At 44.5% G+C, this 26,722-nt stretch overlaps 1 protein-coding gene across 4 annotated transcripts in view; it reads right to left on the bottom strand.

Annotated features, from left to right (window-relative positions):
- Nucleotides 1-26,412, bottom strand: part of LOC134393966 (ovostatin-like) — a 51,532-nt gene extending 25,120 nt beyond the window's left edge. For all 4 annotated transcript variants that reach the window (XM_063119000.1, XM_063119001.1, XM_063119002.1 and 1 more), the window contains exons 1-17: nt 26,313-26,412; nt 21,725-21,908; nt 20,354-20,510; nt 17,653-17,705; nt 17,518-17,538; nt 14,530-14,713; nt 12,540-12,624; nt 12,155-12,272; nt 9,965-10,094; nt 9,661-9,770; nt 7,410-7,568; nt 6,603-6,833; nt 6,154-6,208; nt 4,823-4,971; nt 4,073-4,222; nt 2,085-2,255; nt 552-678 (exon numbers count right to left, since the gene is read on the bottom strand). In XM_063119000.1, coding sequence (XP_062975070.1) covers nt 552-678; nt 2,085-2,255; nt 4,073-4,222; nt 4,823-4,971; nt 6,154-6,208; nt 6,603-6,833; nt 7,410-7,568; nt 9,661-9,770; nt 9,965-10,094; nt 12,155-12,272; nt 12,540-12,624; nt 14,530-14,713; nt 17,518-17,538; nt 17,653-17,705; nt 20,354-20,510; nt 21,725-21,908; nt 26,313-26,377 — 2,149 coding nt within the window. In that variant the 5' untranslated portion in view covers nt 26,378-26,412. The remainder of the gene's footprint in view (nt 1-551; nt 679-2,084; nt 2,256-4,072; nt 4,223-4,822; nt 4,972-6,153; nt 6,209-6,602; nt 6,834-7,409; nt 7,569-9,660; nt 9,771-9,964; nt 10,095-12,154; nt 12,273-12,539; nt 12,625-14,529; nt 14,714-17,517; nt 17,539-17,652; nt 17,706-20,353; nt 20,511-21,724; nt 21,909-26,312) is intronic.
- Nucleotides 26,413-26,722: the final 310 nt, after the last annotated feature.

Raw genomic sequence — 26,722 nt, 5'->3', positions numbered from 1 at the left:
TGAGAGTCACAGCCCAACACATCTGGAAGACACCCGGTTGCGGGTGGGGTGTGTGTGGAGAAGTCCGCTCGGCACCATTCATGCTCGATGGAGCTTCATGTTGAGAAAGGGGCTGAAGGAAAGGTGGTTGGTGATAGTCAGAGGAGGAGGAAGAGAAGCCGAGGAGAAAGGACTGAAAGGATACAAGACCTCAAACTTTAAGGAATAGTAAGCAATCTTTTTTTTTTTTAAGAATAACTTTTTTGTTGCTTTCCCCCCCTTGGCAACATGGGATTTGCACTAGTTTCGAAAAAGACTGACTGAGTGGTTCTTTCACTTTACATGTGAAGTAGGATTGGAATGGGCAGGTAAAATAATGGCAGTCTATCACTCCCTTCATATAATTTCATTCAATCCAGTCTTTCCGAACCTGGTGCCCTCTAGTTGGACTACAATTCCCGTAGTCCTGAGTTAGTTTGGCCAATGGCCACACTGGCTTGGGATGATGGGAACTGCCCTGGACAGCACTGGGTTGGGGAAGGCTTTAATTCTTCTCCCACCTTAATACCTACCGATAGCACCACCAGCACCAACTCCACCATCAGGATCATCAGTGGAAAGTTTCTTGCACTCAAAGTCACCTTGGCACACAACGGGCTTTCGCAGCGTAGAGTTGGTGTAAACCTTGAGTCCCATGTTCTTAAAATGGATAGATAAATGCTACTTAATTAATTTCTTCTTCATTAACTAGAAAAATGAACCACACTTTCTAAGACCTTCTCATTGGCAATTTGCTCCTGGACCCAGCAAGGCTTCTTGCTTGGTGAGTAATGGGGGGGGGGGGGGCATTTAGGGAGGGTAGAATGGGCACCACCCTTTTCCACACTACTTATAAAGTATTTCTCAGTTACAGCACACGGCTATCTCCCTGGATACAGAGTGTCTGTTAATTATTAACTGGGCCTTCATACTAGGCACATAGGCAAATGTCACAACTCTCTTTCCTTAAAAAAAACACCACCCCAAAACCAAGGGGTATTGCATTGCAAAAAAGGTGTTGTTGATTGCATTGCTACAGGTATTTGCTTGTGAAAACTTAATCTCGTGCTTCAAATACAATATAAAAGGCTTCTCAAGTCCACCTCTGCTCAGAAGGCTGAATGGCTCAAGGCAGTGGGATTGTCATATTTATGCACTTGTGTGCAAGCAGGGATACAGGCCTTGTGCCCTGTGGGAGCATTCTCCCAAACACATATCCACGATGTGTCAAGAGGCTGTGGATGACCAAGGTTGCCATCCTAACCCCATTAACCTGGAAGTGAGACCCACTGAAAACATGACTTACTTCTGAGTACACAGGCATAGCATTGTGCGGTGATACCCAGTGGATAAATATGCAAGCGACAGACTCTACTTCTACATGAATGGCAGAACGATCTACCTTTACCATAAGTACTTACAGCACGGGTAGGCAACCTGGTGTCCTCCAGATGGTTTGGACTACAACTCCCATAATAATTCCTTGCCACTGGGCAGACTGGCTGGGACTGATGGCACCAGATTGCCTATCCCTGCCTTTCAGGATACCGTTTAAATAGTTCTTTGACATAGACAACAATGCATAATTTGCTGGGGAAAGGGGGTGCCTGCCAGCTGGGCCATAGGGCTGCAGCAAGCTCAGTGGGAAGGAAAGAAGGAAGGGGGTTGGCCCATCAGCCACCTCCTTCTCGTCCTGCTGGACTCACCACTGGCTGCCTCCACTTGGGTTTCCGACATTCCTGTGCACGCTCTCTCAGATTCACCCCGGTCTCACAGCGTTCATCAGTCCACCCCACCCCAAACTCTGTTGCCACCTGTTCCCTACAGTGGCCTCCTACGACACTGTTACAGCTTCCAGATCTGTTTACTCCTGCTACATAATTATACTGGAAGTACAGACTTAGTCTTTGCATACTTAGACATGGAAATTGAAGAGAAATTCTATATAGAAAATTGCTTGTGGCTTCCTAGATTTTCAGTATGGCTTCTGGCAATAAACCCATTGACCACAAAATAGATATAAGCAATGCCAGGCCAAAGAGAAGTATATATACAGACAAACATACCTGGAAAATATCATAGACACTCCCATCATTACTAACATTCACGGGAATATAGTACAGGCCATTAAAAAATGTGTTTTGCAGCTCAATGCACGGCTCTTTAGGATCATCTTCGAGGTCCAGCCCACCATAGTAATAACCATAAAGATCTAGATAAGGCATTTGGTTGTACACCTGGTAAGGAAAAGGGAATTGTACTTAGCTGAGAATGAGGGGAAGCCGTGGAGGGACATAAAAACGCATCCTTTGCCAGCAGTGATTTGCTACAAGCAAACTTCAAGATGGCCATAACTCGGTTAAGGGAGGTATGAAAATGCTGAAGGGTTGTTGATGAAATATGTGAGTGATTATTCAGAACTGAACTGCCCCAAAATTTCTCAGATGAAGACATTTCTGATAAATATTCTGAGAACAGAATTTCATTCAGTATTAACTGAGCTGCAATTTCTCAGGTGGGAACTTTGAGTCATTTCCTTTTTTGCCTTCCGCCACTCCTCACCAGATGATATTTAACAAAGTCATCATCCCAAATTTACTTCCCAAAATTGGGGCAGAGAAGGCCATTTCAGGAGGCCATTTATGTGGCTGCCCAGTAAATTATGTTCTCTGGGCAGCTTAAATAAAACAATATTAAAGTACAATTGTAAGATACTAAAAAGCAGCATAAAATGGTTATTTCTGTTGCAGGAAAAAATAAATAAATAAAACAATTGATAAGATGGCAAGACATGCATCATACATTGAGATGCCCAGATTGTAAAAAACACCCCCCCCAAAAAAAACCCTAGATGATTAGACAGTTTGGGTAAATAGGTAGGTTTTCACGCGGCCTTAAACCCTGGTAAGAGGAAGCCTCTCTCCTCTTAGCCCCACCACCACCCCAGTTTGCATAGCCAGGCAACTTGGAACAGGGCATCTAAAGAGGATCTCGAGGATCAAGTAGGCATACATGTGACAAGGTGATCTTTGAGGCAACCTGGGGGGGGATTCCACACGTCGTACTGAGGGCGCTTCCATGCGCCCCCAGAGCGATCGTGTAGCTTGCCTGGAGAAGAGACGAGGAAGAGGCGTCCTTGCCGCCGCCGCCGCCACCACCCACCTACTTCCTCGCCGGCTGGGTGAACCCCGCCTTCTTCCACCGAGCTCTCCGACCCGGCCGGTGAGGAGGTAGGTGGGTGGCGGCGGCGGCAAGGATGCCTCTTCCTCGTCTCTTCTCCAGGCAAGCTACACGATCGCTCTGGGGGCGCACTGGGGGCGTATGGAAGCGCCCTCAGTACGACATGTAGAATCCCCCCTAGTCCCAAGCTGTTACGGGCTTTGAAGTTTAAAAGCAGCACTTTAAATTGGGCTCAGAAACAGACTGGGGAGCCGTGCAGCAGCCAAAGCACAGGCGTAACGTGGCCGAAACACCCAGTCCCAGTGAACCTGGTGGCCCTGATTTGGACAAACGTCAGTTATTGTTAAAAAAGGCACATACAAAATGCATTGCATTAGTCTAAATGGGAGGTGACCACAACATGGATAACTGTGACCAAGCTATCGCCATCCAGGTACGGTGGAATTGATGCACCAGCTAAGGCTGATGAGGAGGCACTTTGTGTCACAGAAGCCGCTGGATCCACAGGCATCCCCCAGGATGCAGATCCGACCCTCTTTCAGCCCAATTTTCAAATTCCACTGGTTTTCATAGTAGTGTTTACACACACAGGGGCACAGGGAATTTTGTTACATTAATGTGCCTCTTCCTTCCCAGGTTCCAGTGAAGAGATGGGGCACGTCCACTCTGTCTTGGTTTGAGACAACAGTCTCTGGAGATATTCAAGGTCATTTCAATTGTATAAACAAGCCCCCAAATCCCGTCAAAATGATAAACTGGCTTTCCCTGAAGTTCTTTCACGTCCCGCCTCCTTGTGTTCACACACGAGGTTGGAGGATTCCACCTCCACTGAAGGAAGAGCCCTGATCTTCTGAATGGGAAATTTAGGGCTTACTTGTTCGGGTGACAGATTATCTCCAGGTCTCAGAAGCAGGACACTCTTATCCACCGCCCGCAAGGCACAGAAGGAATTGGTGGAAGCCTGGAGGTAAAGGCCCACCTTGGAGGCTGGCAGCACTTGCTGCTCAGAGAACTGCAGCTTGACCTGGAATTGAACAGAGACATCAGATCACCTTCCAAAGCCAACAATTTGCTGGCTTTCTCAAGTTATTTTGCTGTCCGGTTCCTAGCCAGATGCCCGTCTTTCTGTGCGTTCTCTCCCAGATCTAGCTCTGCTTTCAGCCCACCCAAACTCCTCTAGGGCCTCTCAATGCCATTCTTCTGGGCTAGTCCTTCTTCCAACCCTTCTTCCCCTTGGCCCAACTCCGGTTGAACTTGGTTTGCCTTTTCTGTCTGTCCCCTGCCTTCTCCTTTCCCAGACATGTGTTTTCTGCCTGCCTTTCTACTCTGGGACACTAGGGGGCAGCACAGCTCTCCCTGCTGGAGGCTTTGTCATCAGAATCATTGCATAGCGTGATGTAATCTAAAAGGAAAACTTTCAATAATGCTTCTGAGAGCGTCCTAAGCTTTCATGCTGAGGGCAAAGGTTAATGTCAGAAGCGCATACCCATAGCTTCTTGACCACTGCCATTTATCCATTCTACTTTCAAAAAAAATTGCTAATATTGATTTGATTGCGCTCTGACTACCAAGATATGAAGAGAAACAAGCTTTGCTGGTGGGGAGCGAATGGCTCCATTCTTACCTTGTTTCTGAAACACTTTTCGACCTGGAAAGAGATGCTATCCGCAACCACCTCACCGTGCGGCTGAAGGGAGTAGACCAGCAGCCTTGCCCTTGGGGCCAGCTTTTGATCAATCTTCAGTGGGATCGAGGTGGTGCTGTATTGTCCAGCTGTGGGGAAGAACATGAAATTAAAGGAGGAGACAGGAGGATAGACCAAAAGAAACTGGTTTATCCTTGGCCAGTGTGGCGTAGTGGCTAAAGTGTCGAACTGGGAGTCGGGAGATCCGGGTTCTAGTCCCCACTCGGCCATGGAAACCCACTGGGTGACTTTGGGCCATGTAAAAACACATGGAAGCTCTAATTCTGGTTGTTATTCTTGGAGCTGAGCTATATGACCAGCAGTCACTCTGTGACTAGGACCCTGCGTTCAAAGCGCTGCGTTGGCACCGCTCTGCCGACAAAACCCACAGTCTCGCTGCTGCAGGGTGGCGGTGAGTAATCGTCACTGGAGGAGGCAGTGCGGGCTTTCCAGCAGCCATTCAGCCCGCTGGGCCTGGCCCCTGGCCCTTCCCAGCTTCCAGCAACCAGTCTTCTCTTCTCCAGGCTAAACATGCCCAGTTCTTTCAGTCTCTCTTCATAGGGCTTTGTTTCCAGACCCCTGATCATTCTGGTTGCCCTCCTCTGAACACGCTTCAGCTTGTCTGCATCCTTCTTGAACTGGGCTCCACAATTCAAAAAGGACGCAGACAAGCTGGAGCGTGTTCAGAGGAGGGCAACCAGGATGATCAGGGGTCTGGAAACAAAGCCCTATGAAGAGAGACTGAAAGAACAGGGCCTGTTTAGCCTGGAGAAGAGAAGATTGAGGGGAGACATGATAGCACTCTTCAAATACTTGAAAGGTTGCCACACAGGAGGGCCAGGATCTCTTCTCGATCCTCCCAGAGTGCAGGACATGGAATAACGGGCTCAAGTTAAAGGAAGCCAGATTCCAGCTGGACAACAGGAGAAACTTCCTGACTGTTAGAGCAGTACGAACATGGAATCAGTGACCTAAGGAGGTTGTGGGCTCTCCCACACGAGAGGCCTTCAAGAGGCAACTGGACAACCATCTGTCAGGGATGCTTTAGGGTGGATTCCTGCATTGAGCAGGGGGTTGGACTCGATGGCCTTGTAGGCCCCTTCCAACTCTGCTATTCTATGATTCTATGATCAGAGGTAACCTTCCGCCTGGGAATGCTCGCAGCGCGACACCAGAGCAAGGAAAGATTGTAGAAGAGCCAGAGTGACCTCACTCTGGCAGGAAAACACCTTCATTTCCCCACTCTCTGGTAGTAAAATTGAAGCTCTTACCCCTAATGCTGACTTGCTGTTTACCACTGTCAACAATTTTACCTTTGGCCATCAGCTGTGTGTAAAAAAGAAACCAAGAAATGAGGTTATAACATGCTTGCGTTTGTTATTCTGAAATGCTTCATCTGAGCTAAATAATTCTGTATCTGGGGGAGGGGACTTCTCATGGTCATAAAACAGTTGTGACATAATTAATTAAATATATATATATATATATATATATATATATATATATGAGACTTTGTACGGTCTTAATGCATTAACGAATGTATCAGCAATACAAAGAAGGTTAGCGGTCCCATGAAGCCCATTTCTCAGCTCACAATCTTTAGTGAAATGCTACCTGGACTTGTTAAGCTACAGGCAATTTCTTACTTATCTAACATTCAACAAGGATTCAGAGCCAGCAGAAGCGTCATAGCAAAGCAACGTTGCCTTTCTGCACCTACAATATAACTGAAGATAATGTCGTTTGGCTCCGTATCCTGATACTGGTATTTATTCAGGATGTAGTGCACAGTGATTGGCTTTTCTTGACCACATGGCAGTTCCTCCAAAACTGGTTCTATCTTCACAAAGCTGTCCGTCCGGGAGAAAAAGCGCTGGATGTAGTAAACGCTTTCTGGTTGGTATGTTTCTAGCCAGCCATAGTCAGTGCACTGATCTGGTTGATAGAAAGCCTGTTAAGAGAAGGGCAGGAAGGAAAGCAAAATATACCAGAGGGTTTACTTAAGTATGAGCCTCGTGTGGCGCAGAGCAGTAAAGCAGCAGTTTCTGTGGCTGAAACTCTCCCCACGGCCTGAGTTCGATCCCAGCGGAAGCTGGTTTCAGGCAGCCGGCTCGGGTCGACTCAGCCTTCCATCCTCCCGAGGTTGGTAAAATGAGTACCCAGCTAGCTGGGGGAAAGGGAATAACGGCCAGGGAAGGCAACGGCAAACCACCCCGCTTTAAGGCCTGCCAAGAAAACGTCAGCGAAAGCTGGCGTCCCTCCAAGAGCCAGTAATGACTCAAGTGCTTGCATGAGAGGTTCCTTTCCTTCCCTTACTTAAGCACAGCATCCAGCACCCACTGGGGAAGAAAGAGGGGATCAGTCACACACCCCCAGGTGGTTCCACAGACATGGCTGCAGTGCATGTCTGGGCAGCAATGGGGCAGCAAGCACATCGCCCTGACCCAGCAGAGTGGCTAAGAAATGACAGCTTCTTTCACGGCCATATTCCCTGGCAAACTTTGCTCCTCAGTCTTCCGTTACTTACTCTCAGTTTATAACGAGCTTCAAAGAGGTCAGAAGTGTCAATTGAAAACGGAGCACTGCCATCCTTGCCTGTGGTGAAGTTAGCAACAGTCTTCCCATTGAACTCTAGGAAGACGAGTCCATTTGCCAGGGGCAAACCATCCTCATCTCTCAGCATGACCTGAGGGGGCGAGAAGTAGGGATCCGTTTCCAGCCCATGTCACATTCACACGCGTTCACTTGTGGATCTATTCCATTTTGTTTCTGCATTAATCTTTTATAGATGTATTTAAAACAGATTTATTTTCTCAAAGTACACATGTATAAATGTATATTTTCTCTCAATTTTAAAATGCAGCCTGATACACACACAGAGGGGTGGGGGCAGGGAGAGAGAGAACTACACTGGAATTTCAGGAATTGCAAAAGCCAGTGAATAACTTAAGTTTTAATCTGTGGCCCTGTTCGGAAGACACCTTAAACCACAGCTTCAACCACTGTGAACAAAGCCGTTTGCCTTATTCACTGTGGTTAAAGCCGTGGTTTAAGGTGTCTTCTGAACTGGGCCTGTTTCTTTCACATTGGAGTTCGCAAATACAGAATTCCTCAAGCATTCCTACATCAGACTACAATGAAATGCCATACATTGACAAGGGCAGAGCTAAGCTGAGCCTGTGGAGGAAGAGAAGATGAGCCCTGTCCACTATTTTTGGGGTGGTAGTCATGGCAGTAATGGTTAGACAAGTGTTGCTAACCCTAGGTGCAGTCTGCACAAATGCACCGTCTGATGACATCATTCATCTGCATCAACATATCAGAGGGACAATCCAGCCATGTTTGTGTGTGTGTGTGATCTCCCATTGAGATTATCTCCTGCAGCCCATTAAGACCCTTGATGCTAGTGTCTGTTCAGACATGCACACACGCTAAATCCACATGGGCTGTCCCTGATTTTCAAAGCCCAGCAGTTTGTGAGGGTGGCCAGGTGTCTCCTTTTACAGATTCTCTATCTGAAAGGCTGCCCTCTCCAATTCCAGTTAAAGGTAACAAACCACAAAAACCAGTTAGTCCCAGCAGACTAAACAGGCAGGCACAGGCCCTGCTGGTCCCAGTCTTCCCCACAAAGTGTGGGAGTTACGGTACTTCTCTTTTTTGGTGATTCATAAACGGCCACGTATTCTTTATTGGAAACTCAGAAATATCGCTTAGAAAGTACATCAGCTCTTCTGTTCAGCATTTCCTGTGTGAAAATACTGTCCCATGTATCACGGTTACAGCGGTTGTTGCTATTAAATAAATAGCGTATTGAACAAGTACAGCAGGTGCACGGCAATACAGTATTTGTCAAAACCAGTCGGGGGTTGATGCTAGTGGTAGATTCAGAAGACAAGAAGACTTCCCTTGTTCTGTTCTTTGGTTATTTCAAGGGCTCACTCTGCTCTGCACTCCAGTCCTCCTGAATTCTAGTTTAACTAGAAGACGTTTAAATTAATTGCAGTTTTAGCACATGGGCAGTTTGCTGTAGCTTTCTGTTCCTTCAGTTTCTTTGCATCTCCCCTCCACCATTTCACTATGGTACTGATGTGAATGCATGCATTGATAAAAGTGGTGGTTAAACACAGTCTTGATGTGATTGTATACAAGATTCCTTTTGGCAGGATCTACACTAGTGCTTTAAAACGTTTTATAACAGTAGTGGCAACTGTTGGGCCCAGGACACAGTCCCTATACAGTTTTCAAATTGTTTTCAAAGTGTCATATCCTACTGGGTATAGATCTGGCCTTTGTATGGTATCCTGTGAATTGGTAAAACACCATATGAAAAGCTTGATGCCATTACACAAATTAATGAAGCATTTTACTACAGCAATATTTGTTTTTCTGCAGTGTTTTATCAAATATCAATACTTTCACATGTGCATCAGTGTTGAGGGAGGAAAGACATATTAATTGAAGAAACTGAAAGCAGTAACGAACTGGACAAAATTGAGAAATAAAAATGGATAGTAAAATACCGAAAGGATAGCTACTGTCAAAACATGGCCATGTATTAGAGACCTAAAGAAGCCTGTCCATGCAATGAAGAACAATACCAAGTTTACTTTTTTCATGTTTCTTTCAAGAGGTTTATTAACCAGCCTTCCGAGCTGTTAAATTAGCACATCCATCCAGCTTTTGGATGAACATGTATCATGAGATGCTCCAGAATAAGGTATTTTCTCCTACTAGGAAGATTTTGTTTCTCACAGATTAGATCTTCCCCGGTTCCTTACCTTTCCAGTTAAAGGAAGCCCTCTTTTATAGTATCGCTCTACGTCCTCAAATGTTATGCTTTTCCTTGTTTGGTAGACAGAGATGTAGCTAGAGGATGATATCTGGATGCCTGCAAGTCACATGAAAATGAAAGAACCTGTAAGCAGCTGTTTCAAAAAGCAAATAAGCTCGTACACGGAGTACTGGAGTGTTGCACAGGACACCCACAGTGGACTATTCTCAAGACAACAACTCCCAGAGCAGTCGTTTCAAGACTCCCCATTGCTAACCAGATTCTGCCATGCCCTGTTCCATAGCCATCACCTGTTCCATTCTCTGTGACGACTCCTTCCACTTGGAGTGACAAAAAGAAAAAACGTTCTGTATCCAGATTTGCATAAAGGCGGAATGCTTTAGTGCTAATCATTTTGGAAATGCAGCCATCTTTGCCGAGCTGGAAATTGAAGAAAAACTATGGTAAGCATGTTGAATTTCAGAGGGTCATCCCATTTGTCTGTTGTAGCAAAAACAACAACAAAGCAGGAAGACTAATAGCATGGTTGTGACATAAGTTTTTATGGGCTTGAGCTTTTTCAGACTGGTTGCATAGCAAGCGAGAAAACATTAAGATCTAAAGAGAAACAATCTTCGCTTTCTGTAGTGAAGAAGCAACGTCTGCCAATCACAAAGGATTCTGTAATTAGGGGTTGTATCTAGTGTGAGCCCTTCCTGGAGCAGACCCATTGAAATGAAAGGGACTCAAGTTAGACGAACATTGGATGCCACCCTACAGTATCAAAGGGTACTAATGTAATCTGGTTCAGCATTAAGCTCAGTGAGTATGATAACTGTTCTTTAAAAGGCCTTGACAAATTCTTCTTTGATCTTATCTTTAAGGATCAGGCTTACAGGATCATCGTCAACTAGTGCCCATCTAGCTGGCTCCATCAGAGAGCATTAGTGGTCAATAAAAAAACATACAACAAGCCCCACACCTCTTGAAGTGGTCTATTTCTTGTAATTATTTACTCTAAAAGCTCCATCCGATGAGCGTTTTACTGCATGCTTGTTACTGGGCACTCACAAATTGCTCACATGACGTCGTCTGCCTCTTGCGCGTCTTCCACCCCTTCTGGCCTTCCTTGCGCTGCAATCCCCCGACCTACCCCCACCCCAGAAAAACTCCAGTTGCTGCTCTCTCCTGCCGGATTGAACGGGCCTCGTTACTTCCTGTTTTCAGGGAGCAACGTCGGAGAAGTGACAGGAGCTGCACGTTTCTAGCTAGATGGGATGGGGCTTTTGCCTCTTATACATTTCTACTCAAAGCTAAGTCCCATTGAGTTCAGTGAGGCTTACTTCCAGTTAACCGAGTAAAGCATTGTAGCCTTTATGTGCACAAGAGACGATCAAACACTTTAAATGGTGTCAAAGCAAGCATACACCAAATGTGTCCCCCGTCCCGTCCTGTCCCATCACCCCAGTACAGAAGCAATATTCAAACTGGGCTTAATTGCACATACGCAGCATTTCATGAAACTTACATTTAATGATGGGCCTAAGGTTTGCTAGTGAATCTCATGCTTTGCCTACTGAAATTGGCCAACTGCATACAAGCTATGTAGTTAAATTGGTGTTACTAAATAAGACTACTATAAGTCTTATTTGGCTAAAAAGACTAGTTGTCTTTTTTCAGAACAGCATTGTCCTACATACTTCATTCCACCAAGACGTCATGCAAGAAAGCACTATTAACACTAACACACTGGGGTCATAGCTAGACGAGGCAATATCCCAGGGATCACCCTGGGATCATCCCTGTGCGTCCACATGACGCATAGGGAATCCCAGGAGCAGGGAGGGATGATCCCTCCCCTTCCCCGGGATCTCGCCCTACACTTCTAGCCTGCTTTTTCTGCAGTCTTGAGCTGAACCTGAGACCGTGGAATGTGTGGGCAGGCGTCACGGCTTGTCCCAGCTCCTTGCGAGTAAACACGAGGAGCCATGAGACGTGCTCTGTGCCCATTGGGGGTGGGGTGGGGGGAGCGGGGAAAGTATTTTTTAAAAAAAAAAACATGAGCGCTCGTGCGCTCCATTGCCTTTAACAAAAAACACAAAATGGCAGGTGCGATGTCACGCACTGCGTGTAGACAAGGGCGATGATCTCACAATCATAATATCACGAGATCATCTCTGTAAACCCCCCTGGTCTAGTTGAGGCCTAACATACTTTATGGGCTCTATATATGTTTACAGAATACTTCTGTAGCAGCTAAATACCCAAATAAAAGACCACATATGTTTGAAGCACGTAAGGGATAGTATTTCTGATCATTCATGTAGCCATAATAAAGACAATTGGAGAAAGCCTCCTTTTCCTTTCAATGTTGTTCAAATGTATCCTGGCAAAATTCAGAAGACAGCCCAGTTTTTATTTTCTTTTTACTCCAACACTCCTACGGTGGCCTGAATGACCAAAGTTATAGGAAAAGAGTAGTTGCCCTGTTACAGTTATACCTCTGCACTAATAGCTTCACAAATCCCATTGGAATCTCGATTGCATCTTGGATGGTAATAGCGTTGTCTGCACACTCTGAGCTGGACTCTCCCCTGGACAGGCTGGCCATAGGTATACCTAAGAAATAAATAAACCAATAAATACAGTTGAGATAGGGGAAGATGCAGACTGGGTTTCAAGTCACCCCCTACCACAGGTTCAATGAGAAGCCAGGGCAGAGAGAGACCAAATGGGTCTTCTCCACAAAGTTCTAACAGTGAGCAGAATAGATCCATTCCACTCCAGCAAAGTCTAGATTCCTGAAATCCATTCCAGGCATTTCCAAAGAGGCCTAGCAAGCTTAAAAGCAGCACCATAGGCACTTCTCCTAGCTTCAAAACTTACCGAGCGCAAATGTCTACTTTGAATTCTTCATCGAACGCAGAGAGTCTCTCTGGTGCTTTGATGTTCACCTCAAACCTTGGCAACTCTGGAAATATTTGGTGAATGTAAATACGACAAGTGTTAGCTTGGTCACATAACAGATTGAATATATCATGGCGAAGAGGGTCAGTTTGGAGCAAATGCTTGCACAGTGATGAAGAGTAAGTGTTAGAAGGGCAAACACATTATAAGGAACAAGGATGTGTATCATTTAATTCTGAGGATAAAACGCACACACTTTAAATGTGTACATCGATCAAAATTAAATAATCCAGACAAAATTACATTGGAGGAAAATATCAAATGGGATCATTTGGGATTAATGTTTTGCGATATAGCTGAGATATGCAAGTTGTTCTGTTGTAGGGCAGCAGCAGTTCTGCTCACAGCCAGCCCTTTCAGGCCTGCAGGCCTGACATTTGTCTACTGGTCACTCACTTCCTCCTATCTGTTATTACTTACTTAGGCCTATTCAAACGTTGAACTCCATAACACCAGCATTTTAACACACGCTTGACATGCCTGGTGTCTGGTTTTGCAGCACGGTACTCACATGACTTTGTACCTATCCTGCTGTGATCACACTGTTTCCCCCTCCTCTTCTGTTTTATTTTGGTATGAGGAAAGTCCAGTTTCTTCTCTCCGTGCGCGATAACATCGCTGTTAAATTCCTTTTTTATGCTATTTCGGATAGTCCTGATTTTTCTGCTGGGTATGTGTGTCTGTGGAAGGGCGTGTGTGTAGGGCAGCGTTGCTGACGAAAGCAGAGGACCAGGGTGGTTCTCCTCCAGCGTGCCATTTCTATTTGCTTTCCTCATTCTCATGCGGGGGGGTACTGTAGTCCATAGGGACGCTCAGCTGGGAAAGGGGAGGGAACGCGGGCACATTGTGCTGGTCAAGTAGGCTAAACTGGTTGTATACATGAATGCCCAACTCCCCAATGTGATTTAAAAGGACCTTAGGGAAAGCATTGTGTGTTCTATTTCTCCCCCCACCTCACTTTCTCCTAAGTTTTACAGTGCAACAATACTTTGTTGAAACGGAGGATAGGTAGAACAGTCCATGCACATGCAAGGGGTTGACTTTCCATAATTCCTTAATTACGCCATCGCATCATTACATTATTTCAGCCTACCATAATTGCATTCAGTTGCAATTGCGCAGAAATAAAAAATAAAACATGGGAAAATAAGAATTAGGGCGGGGCAAGGAACCCACGTCCCACATCCCATCTCAAAGTCCCTCCCAGCCACAACAACCAATGAACTGCAAGGGGAAGAAGAAGGGAGGTGACAGGGCAGTAGGTTAGCGATGCGAGCCTGCACAGGTCAAAGGATGCACGCACTGAAATGGCGCAACAACGCAGACACGAGAAAGTGATCAGCGCTTGACATGCTGTCGAAACGGAAGTGGGTAGTGCGGTGACAACCCGTAGAAAAAAACTGTGGTGTGATGGAGCTCATTATATTAATGCACTGAAGGAAGGGGCAGGACCACACACCTGCACCCGACCGCCATGCATGTATTTTATTACTGGAAAGAACCCTGCGTTATACTGTAACTATGTTGCCAGGACTCCTCCCTGGGGTTGGGAACCGTTCCCTTTCAGGGTTCCCATTCACATGAAGAGAGCTCTTCACATGTGATACAACACCTCTCACCTTCCACATATTCATGTGATGTTTGAAAAGGACTATTACTTAGCTTATTTACCCCTAGGTAAAACTTGTTAGCGCTCAGTTTCACTCTTGGCCATGTCTTATCTGTACAGGTCTACCAAACTTCATATTTTTGCGCAACAATCAGGTGCCCACAGGTGCAGATTCTGTAGGGCAGTGGTGTTAGGACATTTAAAGGAAAGTATTTCTCATTGGACCAAAATACTGGTACTGAAACAGAGTCACAGCTAAAAATTCTAATCTGGGTGAACCTCACTGTGGTACTCACTCACCATATTCCTCTATACTGAACCACTGATAGATCTTCCTGCTTGGTATTTCCTCGCTTGATGTACTCTCAACAACGATCTGGTAGCTTCCGAGATTTGTATCTGGGACCATTTGGAGCTCCAGTTGGAGGATGCCAAAGGAAGGCCTTTGATTCAGCCACTGAGCAATCCGATTTCCTTGAGGATCCTTGGGAGGGAAGAGGAGGACAACTATTTCATTTCCTATCGTCTTCCTTCTTTGAAACTTCCTTAGTGAGATTCAGTTTATGACTGGATGATTCATAAGGTCCATTATTATTATTATTATTATTATTATTATTTATTTATATAGCGCCATCAATGTACATGGTGCTGTACAGAGTAAAACAGTAAATCGCAAGACCCTGCCGCATAGGCTTGCATTCTAATAAAATCATAGTAAAGCAATGAGGAGGGGAAGAGAATGCAAACAAGCACTGGGTAGGGTAAACAGGCACAGGGTAGGGTAGAACTAACAGTATAAAGTCCAAGCAACATCAAGCTTTAAAGGCTTTAGGAAAAAGAAAAGTTTTTAGCTGAGCTTTAAAAGCTGCGATTGAACTTGTGGATCTCAGATGTTCTGGAAGAGCATTCCAGGCGTAAGGGGCAGCAGAGGAAAATGGACAAAGCCGAGCAAGGGAAGTAGAGACCCTCGGGCAGGTGAGAAACATGGCATCAGAGGAGCGAAGAGCATGAGCGGGGCAATAGTGTGAGATGAGAGAGGAGAGATAGAAAGGAGCTAGACCATGAAAAGCTTTGAAGGTCGACAGGAGAAGTTTATATTGGATTCTGAAGTGAATTGGAAGCCAATGAAGAGATTTCAGAAGTGGAGTAACATGGTCAGAGCGGCGAGCCAGGAAGATGATCTTAGCGGCAGAGTGGTGGACAGAAACCAATGGACTGATGTGAGAAGAAGGAAGGCCAGAGAGAAGAAGGTTGCAGTAGTCCAACCGAGAAATAACCAGTGCATGAACAAGCGTCTTGGCAGAAGAGACAGACAGAGATGGTCGAATCCTGGCAATATTATACAGGAAGAAACGACAGGATTTAGCTACTGCCTCAATATGAGGAATAAAGGAGAGCGATGAGTCAAATATGAAACCAAGATAAGAAAAGTCTTATTGATATTTATTCAATGTCAGTTGGAACACCTCACTGACAATCTGCCAGCATCTTTCAGTATCTTTATGAAAGATCATAATACAATGTAGAGTTCAACTGGGTATTGACCATACGAGAAGGAACTGCTTGAATTATTTTTTACCACAAGCCAGCCATCCCTGAATATGCCCCATATACAGGCTATTCTTAATTTAACATCATATTTATTGTTTTTTAGAAATCCCTGAAACCCATGTAATTTCAGCACAGGATTTGGGTGTCCAATTATAGGATGGATCAGTTTGGCCCTTATGCACTTTAGACATGGAAAAAGGAATCCTGAGGTGTTATCACAGTCAACGTAACCTCCATAGTAGCTCAGACGGAAACTAAACTCTTGACATAAAAAATAGTTTTAAAATGGTATAGTGTTGTAATTTAGCACAATTTCACGGAGAATGTCAGTAGATACAGGAATAGGCTTTTACTTCTTTGTAGCCCCCGCACATGAGGGGCAAACTTTACAAAGCAAGTGGCTGGGTGTGGGAAAATGTTTAAACCTTCCCTATCCACATGCAGTGACCCTGATCCAGACAGGGGCTGCCTGCACTTATTTACGTATTTAATGTATCATGTAGCGTAACTTAGCACAACTTAATTTGGTTTAGATCAGCACTTAGAGCAAAATATTTTATGCATGTCTGATATTCCTTGGATTTTTGTAAAATGTTATGATCTGCCCAGAGAGCTTTGGCTATTGGATGGTATAAAAATGGAATAAATAAATTAATAAAATAACATGAGCTGGGTTAAATGTTTTAAATGTATATAGTGTCACCGCAGTTATAGTTTCACCGCATTGTCTGCAAGCAGATTACTAGGGATGTGTTCCGCTTCTCCTTGGACCGGAGAAGCAGGAGCGGATCGGGGGGCTTCGCCTCCCCTTAAGGCGGAGGCGAAGAGGATTGGGGGACCCGCGGAGCGTTGCGGAGCGGATCGAGGTGAAGGCGGATCCTTCGTCTCGATCCGGAGCTCCGCAAAAAAGGTAAGTGGGGTTTACCTGGCCCTGCCGCTGTTGCTGCCGCCCGTGCGGCGACGGCGGCAGAGCCAGGTAAGGGGGCAAGGGGGACGGGGGTCTTACCTGTGTCCGTCGCGGCCCATCCCAGCTTCACTAGAGCCCGCAGCGCGGACTCTAGTGAAGCTGGGATGGGACGCGACGGACACAGGTAAGGGGGAGGAGGGCCTTATCTAATGCCACTCCCCGCCACTGCGGAGCTCCGATTTAGAGCTGGAGCTCCGCAGCGGAGCGGAGTGGCCCCCAGGTGGATCGAGGCGGGGCGGAGCGGGCCCGATCCGCAATTTGTGGATCAGGCGCGAAGAGGATCGGGGGGGGGTCCATGCACACCCCTACAGATTACAATGGAAAATTAAATGCTATGGAAATATTTTATATCTGCCGTGCAGTCCTTAATTCTCCTTATGGAGAATTAATTTGATGAGGTTGGCACTTAGGGAGATTCTTCTACCCTTGTTCCAGCGAGGGAAATACATCTTGAGGTCATAGTAGAACCCTAGTTCCCCAGATATACCTTCTGGATATCATAATATCTACAAGACCTTTAAAACAGAGCATTCCTTTTTTTAAAAATCAGGCTAGCAAGCTGGTGATTAGGTTCGGTCAGTGTTCATATAACATATTTATATCTAGAAACAGCTTGCTGTTTTTTATGTTATGTTTCCTGTTGCTCATGAGCTGGCAAGGTGTGCTGCTATACACAGAATGTGTCATAACTGAGAGACCAGAAGGATCAAAGTTGAACCAAGCTCAGCAAGACCAAAATAAATAAATAAATAATGAGGTGCTACTCTTACCTGGATGTAGATCAATGGATACTGGAGAGCAAAGAAAGAAAAAGAACATTAAACTTGGAAGGCAGCAACAGAACGAACTTAGTTTTTTAAAGATTTCAGTTGCTTAAAAACCTATATACTTTCAATTACACTCACCATTTCATTAACTGGCTTGAAATTGGTATCCAAAGTAACAACTCTAAACATCACTGAAAGGAAAAGGGATAAAAAGCCCATTTAATATATATTTTTAATGGTATGTTGAAAAAATCACATTTCTGACAGCAATATTCATGAACACTTCTATGCTATTGCAGAAATACCTTTGGCAATCCCAATCCTTTCAGCTGGTTATTTATCAATCTTAAAAATACATATATGATTATTTATTTATTTACAACATTTACATACCGCTCTCCATTGAAAATTTCGGAGCAGTGTGCAAGATAAAATAAAATAAAAACAGAATAAAACACTTTAAAATAGATTTTAAAAGAAGCAAAATGTACAATGAACCATGGCTGGTCATTAAGGAAAGGTTTCCTGGAATAATGACGTTTTCAGGAGGCGCTGAAAGGAATATATATGAAGGCTCTTCCCCTGGTGATTACAATTGAGCTCCTGATTTTTCCTATTAAAATATGCATCTGGAGATATGAACAACTGTGGATCTCCTTACTTGAATTAGGAGGAGACATGAATGTACTTTCCAAGTACAAATGACTATTAACTCTGCATGACTTTCAGCAGACTGTGTACACCTGCTCTTGTTCCACTAAGAGGATCCACGTGGATCCACAGGACCCATGTCTTTAATTGGATCAGGATACCCAGCTCCATGGAGCTGGCTTTGTGGGCAGCCCCTCGGCCATTCCTCTGCTCCAGATGTGAAGCACACAGCTCAAACCAAAGGGCAGTTCTCCAGGCCCTGTGATAAGAGGAAGAGGCAGGCACACTTGGGGTGCTCCACAGGTGTGTGCTCAAAGGATGACCACAGCAAACTGTGTTCCTCCTAGCAGCTCAAGGAACTGAAGCACCTTAAGGGCCCGCAGGGTGGGGGAAGCTCGCTCCCTCCCTGGGCATTTGCCGCAGAGGCGTGTGCTGGGCGTGCTTCTGAGGCCAGCTTCTCTCCCACACTGGGCCCTCTAAATTGGATTCAAGCCCAGTTCTCCCTTCAGAGGCCTCAGGCGGAAGGAAACCAAGGCTTCCCTCCTGCCCAATTCCCAGTTCTGGTGCTTGAGGGCTTCTGCTTCCACACAGCTGCCAACACTCTGAGAAAGTGTGAGGGCAGCTGGGTCACGTCTCAGAATGAGGGTTGTTTTGAGGAGCTGGGGGATCAATCTAACAAAATTTTAAACACTATGCCTAACTCAGAGGTGTCTTCAGAATTTAGAATCTGACCCTGACCCTCTCCCTGCTGCACCCATTTTGCAGCCGGAGCCTCTGCAGAGAGATATCTACTAGGACTGTGCATGGACCCCTCGATCTGCTCTGGATCCCGATCCACAACTTCTGGATCGGGTCCACTCTGCCCCACGTCGATCCGCCTGTGGTCTGCTCTGCTCCACTGTGGGGCTCCGGATCCGAATCGGAGCTCCGTGTTTTTCCCCCCATAGACTTGCATTGAAAATATCAACACCTATAACTTTTTTAGTTTTAAAGTTAGAAACATCAAAATGGGCAACATGACAGCTTATAAATGTATCCAGATACTTGCCATTTTGAAAGAAATGTGAGCATGCCCTGGTTTTGGGGGAATATTTAAAAATATTCCCCCCCCATTTACAGAAATGCATGTATCTCCGTCATTTTTCCTCATACAGACCTCTAAGTGGGCACCATCAGAGCTTCCACATTGATCCTTATTCATGCCCATTTTGAAGGAAACCCAAGCATGCCCTGGTTTTTCGCAAATTTTTAAAGACAAACCTAAATAAGAATCTTCCTCTCAGGTTACCTCCTGTTCAGGTTGGAGAACAGCCCAAGCCTAAAGCGCTGGTGAAGTAATGGAGTGGCACGAGTTGAAGTGTGAGGTAGCTTCTCACAGAATTATCTAACTAGCCTCCTCTCTCCACAAACTCCAACCCACAAAGAGAGAGAAAGGAAAACTGTCTCTTGGTGGCTCTGGCTTAGTCCCCCTCCAACATTGGGATTGGAGGATGCTTCACATGAGGCGATCACTTCTCATAACGATTGGGAGTTGAATCTGCCTCTCATCACTTCAAAAAAAGTTTCCCCCTCCCGTTTTACCCATTCTATAAAAATTAATAGCAAGTAAACCGCATGACAAAAAAACTCTGAAAATCGACACAAATGACCCCCAATCATCACTCTCTAAGCACAGTAAGTTTCAGGGATGTAGCTTGAAAAACAAAAAAGTTATACATGCTTATTTCACACAATGCAATCCTATGGGGGGAAAGTTCCAAAATGGCGGGCGAAGCTTCGTGACAAGTGGATCGCTCCGCGAGTGGGCGGTTTGCTTCACGATGCTTCGCTAACCCCCCTGACTCGTTTCACCTCCACCTTTAATGGAGGTGAATTAGGCTGCTCCGATGCCGCTTCTATGATCCAAAACGGAGCGGAGTACAGCCCTAATATCTACTTTATCCATTACAAGCTTAGGATTCATGATGAAAAGAGGACAAGGCATCTTAAAAACCCAGCAAGGCGTTCAAAGACAAAGCAAATGCAGGGATTTTGTTTGCTTTTTGTTTTGCAAGAGACGTGTTTTGGAAATCTTGACTGACAGTGTTTGCTCACTGCAGACCTGAGAAGGAAAGTCTTCATTCTGTACTGTTTGCCTATAAATTCGTGGTGACCCTTCCCAGGGATTTATAACGCATTCTTTACTTACCATTCTGGCCAGGTTTGTAGACAGGTTTATCTGTCTGGACAAAGACTGCTGTAGTTACGTTCCGAACAGCCACAGACCTCCTTTCATAGAAGCTGATGAAGGAGCCTTTGACAGAAATAACTATGAAAGCTAGTGGGTTAGGCAAAGCTGGAGGAACCTGTGGACAAGAACACATTTAAGAGGGGAGAAATTAAGGAAACAGGGTGGCCATGTGCCCTTTATTTGAAATGCTGCCTGTCCTCGGAATAAAGGCCTCCTCTACTTGAAGGGTATCCAGTCCAAGTCTGGTTTTAAGACAAAGAACTGTAAGAAAGGAGAGGTGGACCTTGAAATTGCCCGCCAACAGTCCCTAGACAGCAGATTAAGCAGGCACACTGGTCATAATCTTCCTCACTATAGCTAGATGGATTGTATTCCTATTTAAATTACAGGATTTCTAAATTTCCATCTCTACAGACACACACGCACAAACACACACACACAAGGATATGCAAACTTTATGCAGATGTGTCATCTTTTGTCCACTTTTTTGGTGATGAATAAGTGGCCACTATATGAAAAAAAAACTTGCCACCTCTTTCTCCTGTTACCCTACAAATGTACAAAAAGTGATTCTGTACCAGGTGAACAGTCTTGTTTGTGCATCATGCAATCAACAGCTAGATCTCCCGATTTTAATTGGCGTCATATGACTTTGATATGCTTGATGTCTGGGTATTGAACCTTGGATACAATCTGGGCTATTTCCAGGCAGGGAAATTGACAGGAAGAGGGAGCACTCAGCATCACACACCCTGAGAGAGAGACACACACACACACACACAATATCTCCCATTTGGTGTATTAATTTTTACATTCCCCTTGACTGCAATCCAGACAGCTTTAGTAGCATCAGGCCAGCTAAGAAAAAAGGTCAAGTTTTAACATATTGATGTATTTATATATTTAGAAGCTCTCTGAGTGGTTCACAACAATTAAAGCCATAAAATATCAAAGGATAACATATAGATGATAAAATACAATAAAAAGCTTTAAAAGTTTAGAACTATGGTATAATAAAAACAGCATGTATGTGGGGAACCATTTATTTATAAATTAAGCTTTTATTCTTGGTTCTATTCAGGTTGGTATTTCTGGCAATGAAAATGTTTCTGAGCTTTTGTGGGTTCAACCTGGCTCTCTCTTCTTCCCTGTTTCCACAGCTAGGATCAAACTGACATGTTAAATTAAACTTTTGCCTAATCTGAATCCAACATTCAGCCTAAATGAATGCAAAGATTTTCAAACGATAAAGTAATCTTTCCCCTTTTACAGGTTGTTCTCTCTTCTTGGCAATGCAGGATAAGGTAAGGAGGAATAAAGATTCCGTACCGTGAAACTGATGCACTGAAAGGAGTTTTTCCTGGTCACAGACTCACTCCACAGAAGATATTGTTCAGTGTTGTACTGCTGTGTAACATTCACAGAGACTGTCTCATTGAGGTTCTGGAGTTCCAGGCAGGCCACATTTGAGGAGCCGCTCTGCACTACTGCCGGAACTACCAGGATGTACTGCCTGTAATAATAATAATAATAACAACAACAGAAGATCACAAGTGACTAGGAAGACATGCAGTTTAAAATAATCCAGATGACTAGAATGGAATTTTCATAAAACTCTATAACAATGTTATAATGTAAGGCTTATAACTCGAGTTCTACAAGCCTGATTTTGCTCATTTTTGTTTTAAACTGAAGTTGATCAGTGTAGATGTGCAGAAAAATTTGAAAGTTCAAAAAAGTTCAAAGCTTGTGTTTTAATAGCAATTAATTTCCTGCATGCCAAACAGGCAGGCCAGCTCCTTTGCAAGCGGGATGACAGACAACCCTATTCAGCCAATCAGTGTGGTGCAAAGGTGAGTCCCAAGCACAATGACCCAGTTAGGCTGTTGCTGCCAGTGGGGGGAGGGAACAGGACAGAGGGAGACAATTCGGGTGAGGGAGGGGGCAGGGCCACGCCACATGCAAATTAAGCCACATTTGCATTATTTGTGAGCTTCTCTACGTTGAGGGGACAGAGGGGCAAAAAGGTGGAAAAGCAGCAGGAGTACTAGTGCCCATGGCAACATGGGCTTTACAATAGGGAAATTTTATTTTATTTATTTATTTATTTATTACATTTCCACACCGCCCAATAGCCAAAGCTCTCTGGGCAGTTCACAAAAATTAAAACCATAATAAAACAACCAACAGTTTAAAAACACAAATACAAAATACAGTATAAAAAGCACAACCAGGATATAAACACACAGCAGAAATTGATATAAAATTAAAATACAGAGTTAAAACAGTAAAATTTAAATTTAAGTTAAAATTAAGGGTTAAAATACTGAGAGAATAAAAAGGTCTTCAGCTGGCGACGAAAGGAGTACAGTGTAGGCGCCAGACGGACCTCTCTGGGGAGCTCGTTCCACAACCTGGGTGCCACAGCGGAGAAAGCCCTCCTCCTAGTAGCCACCTGCCTCACTTCCTTTGGCAGGGGCTTACATCCAGAGCATTTTGTCCCCAAACTGAGACTCAAAAAATTATACTCATACTCTGGGTTTGCATGACATGACAACCTACCATGTCATCTGAAACGGGAGCATTTTCTGCAGGGTGACTTATTTTTGTGTGAATAAGTCACATCAAGAAACCATGACTTTAGGCAGAGCTGTTTGTGCCCATAGCAGGTTGTCATGTCATCTGAACCCAGGAGATTGATTTTATTGTGGGTTGCAACAAATTGCACGGAGCTGCTCAGCACGAGTAGCAGAAACCCTGGGCCACTGCCTCTTCACCATCTGTCCAGTGACTGCCCTTCCACCAATGCGAAAAGAGAACTTTGGAAGTACTGCCACCTGTTTCCTGGATCCCCTCTGCTACCGCAAAAACGTGCTATTAGCATTATTATTATTATTATTATTATTAGTAGTAGTAGTAGTCGTCGTCGTCTTTGGCAAGTGTGCACTTACAGAAGTTTGATATGTGTAGTCAATCTCCTGGTATGTTTCAGATGTCAAAGGGAGCCACAAAGTGGAGAGGTCACATACAAGGACATTGACAAGGGGGAAATCTTCACTGAAATGCACTGAGAATCGCCTTCAGCCTTTCTCCACTTTTCCCTGAAATCGGCTTTGGTCCATTAGCAGCACACAAAGCTGAAAAAAGCCGACTATTTCCCTCCCAAACCAATGGCTTTCACAGGTCACACTGCACTCTAATCCGCCTTACGTGGGGTAGGTTGGGCAGAGTCCCACCAGTCAAAATGAAAACTATCAACCACATATGAGAAGCTAGGTCTTGCCTCTTCTTTCCTCTGTTCAGGGACAGGAAATGTATTATAAGGGATATCAGGCATCCAGAGAAAAGGACACACTCTTATTTATTAGGGCTGTACACGGACCCCCAGATCCACTCCGGATCTTGATCTGCTCCCTTCGGATCGTGTCTGCTCCGCTTTGGGTTGATCCGCCTCTGCTCTGCTGCGGATCCGGATCTAGAGCTCCGTTCCTCCCATGAGCTCCCTAGAGAAGTTTGATTGGCACCCATGTTATACTCTTCTCGACACCTGGTGAAGATCTTTTTATTTTCCCAGTATTTTAACAGTTTATCATCTTTTGACTTTTAAAATCTGCATAAATCTCTGCATTGCTGCTCAGTTTTATCCTGGTTGTGCTTTTATATGGTACTTTTATGTATTTCATGGTTTAAACTTTTGTGAACCACCCAGAGAGGGGTGGTATAGAAGTGCAATAAACAAATAACTAGAAATGCTTGAAAAAAGAGTTACCTGGAATGGAAAAAAGGAGGGGCAGAAGAAGGGAAAGATAAAACAAGAAGCATGAAAAAGGGAGCCTGACTGGAACCAGAATCTGGCCTGTGGGATGCAATTGATGTTCCTTGGGATAAAAGGGATCTTTTGTGCAGGAGGGAAAGGCATTTAAAGCTTCTATTGTAGTAACAAACCAGTTTCTGATTTCATCTGAATATGGGAAACTGTGATTTGAACAAACCATGGTTAGTTAACAGACCAGGATAAAAATGCAGTTTGTTACAAACCATGATTGGAAGTTTGACATCTCCTTTCATACATAAAGGAAGGAAGAGGGTGACAGCCTGAGGCTCACTATAGTAGAGTGACCACATGGGAAGAAGGAGAGGGCTCCTGTATCTTTAACAGTTGAATAGAAAAGGGAATTTCAGCAGGTATCATTCATATGCACGCAGCACCTGGTGAAATTCCCTCTTCACCCCAACAGTTAAAGCTGCAGGAGCCCTGCCCTCTTTTGTATCTGGTCACTGTAGTCTAGCTATGCTAGGCTACAACTATTAAACATACAGGAGCCCTGTCCTCCTTTTCATATGGTCACCTTAGGTCATGCATGTAATAACAATCATGGTTTGTTGTTATGTCTGAATTGGGCCTGTGTCTCCCTGCCTTGTAATAATACCCAGGAAATTTCAAATATTATGAAACTGGGCATTACAAAGCACCAAAAATGTAAATACTACCATTTGCTTTACACACCAGAGCCCTTATTATGGCATTTCCGAATGAACATTCAATGAACAGGAGGGATGAGAGCTGCTTGGTCCAAAGCCAGCGTCTCCGGTCCCTCCACCCCCAACTTACATGCATTCAGTGTGAAGGTAAAGAAGCCAAAGCAAACATTACTTTAAAGATGCAACTCTTTTTTCTGTGCTCCTCTATAGTGCTCCTCTAATTCCTGTGCTCCTCTAGAGTAAGCATAGTGATCCCAATCCAGATTGGGACCCTATCTTGGAGGTATGGGGCTTTAACTCTTTCTGTTACTGCTGGGAGCCCACAGCTGCAATTTCTATTGCCAAAAGTGATCCATTAAAGCAAACAGATTACTATTTGGCAATAGAAATAGCAAGTATGCCAGTCCCAATCTGGAGGAATAAAGCCTCTCTAACCCCCATGCTAGAGTCTTGATCTGGATCAGGCCCCTTGTGCTTACTCTTGATTCTTGCATCTGGCCATAAACTGGTAATGTCAGGGTTTCATTGCAGCTCTGCTTCCACCTGCTTTTGCCTTTTGCTTTCTATGAATTGTGTCCCTGCTTTAATAAGCTGTACGTTCCCCTGGGTGGGGCCTCAAGCTTTCTCTTTCCTTGTAGCAATAAGAACCACTCCTCAAACAGGACTTTGGCAATGTCTCTAAATCTGTAAGTCAGCTCCTCAAGTTGACTCACAGCTGCTCCTAATACTGTGTTTTGGGCAATGTCTGGCAATAACCTCAAGGTCTGTCCTGCTGCCTCTCTCCAAGAGAGCTTCAGCTAGTGGGCTGTATAAAAATAATTAAGTAAGTAAATAGATAAATAAGAGTACAGAAACCCTTAGTCTGATTTGAGACACCTTCATGAATCTAACCCATCAATAAAGTTTTTAAAATGATAGTATCTTCAGAAGCTTAGAGAGAGAGAGAGAGAGAGAGAGAGAGGCTTCCTTTAAATGTGCAGTTTCTTAAGTCTGCCATGGATTGTATTGTGTTGTTGTTATTTCCTTTGTGTTATGCTTTTAAGCAGGCTCCACTCTGAAAAGCACACTGATGGTGCTCAATTAGATGAGGATGAGGATAATTTTTATGGCAATAGTTCAGGATTTTTTGAGCTAGTGGTTTTTACGTTTCAGTGATGTCAGCAGCCTTGGGCACTTTAGAAATAAAGTAGAAAAGTAGTACATAAATAACTTAAATAAACCCACTCACTCGCCCAGTGAATTCATGTAAGAGATAAAGCTTGAATTGGGGGCTTCTAGGCGGAGAGGTCATGCTCCGGATGGAAATCATTTATCATACATCCTAAGAAACATCTGCACTTAATGAACCATCACCGGAGTTAGGTTTTAGCTATTACCACCACTAGGTGTTTGAATCCCAAACAAGAGAACATTGTATATAAATACAATTACTTACGGCTTTGGAGTTTCTGCAGTACTTAAATGAAAGAGAAGGGCCACAAGGAAAATCCAGGAGCCCATCTCTGCTCTGCTGTGGAAACTATGAAAGGGCACTGAGTTCCTTGTCTTTTAAGCTGCTTTCAAGAGCTTGCTCCTCCTCTTCCTCCTCCTCCTCCTCCTCTTCTTCTAGAAACCCGATGACTTGTGCCAGGAACGAGATTTGCATGCCATCATTCATTTCCTTCCTCTGGGTTTTACTCTGCCTTTTGCAGTGGTTTCAGGAGATTCCTGTATTGCTAAGATGCTTGCTTTTCTTCCAGGTACGTCACACCTATCTACATTATTTGCCAAAAGGTTTGTTAATCCTTGAATGCTTCAGTGATTCATGTCCAGCTTTTGTTCTACTGCTGTCATGAAAAGCCAAAT

The sequence above is a fragment of the Elgaria multicarinata genome, chromosome 3, assembly GCF_023053635.1.
Source record: "Elgaria multicarinata webbii isolate HBS135686 ecotype San Diego chromosome 3, rElgMul1.1.pri, whole genome shotgun sequence".
In the NCBI taxonomy this organism is placed as follows: domain Eukaryota; kingdom Metazoa; phylum Chordata; class Lepidosauria; order Squamata; family Anguidae; genus Elgaria; species Elgaria multicarinata.
The sequence above is the reverse complement of the archived record's forward strand: the minus strand, read 5'-3'. Positions and strand labels throughout refer to the sequence as shown.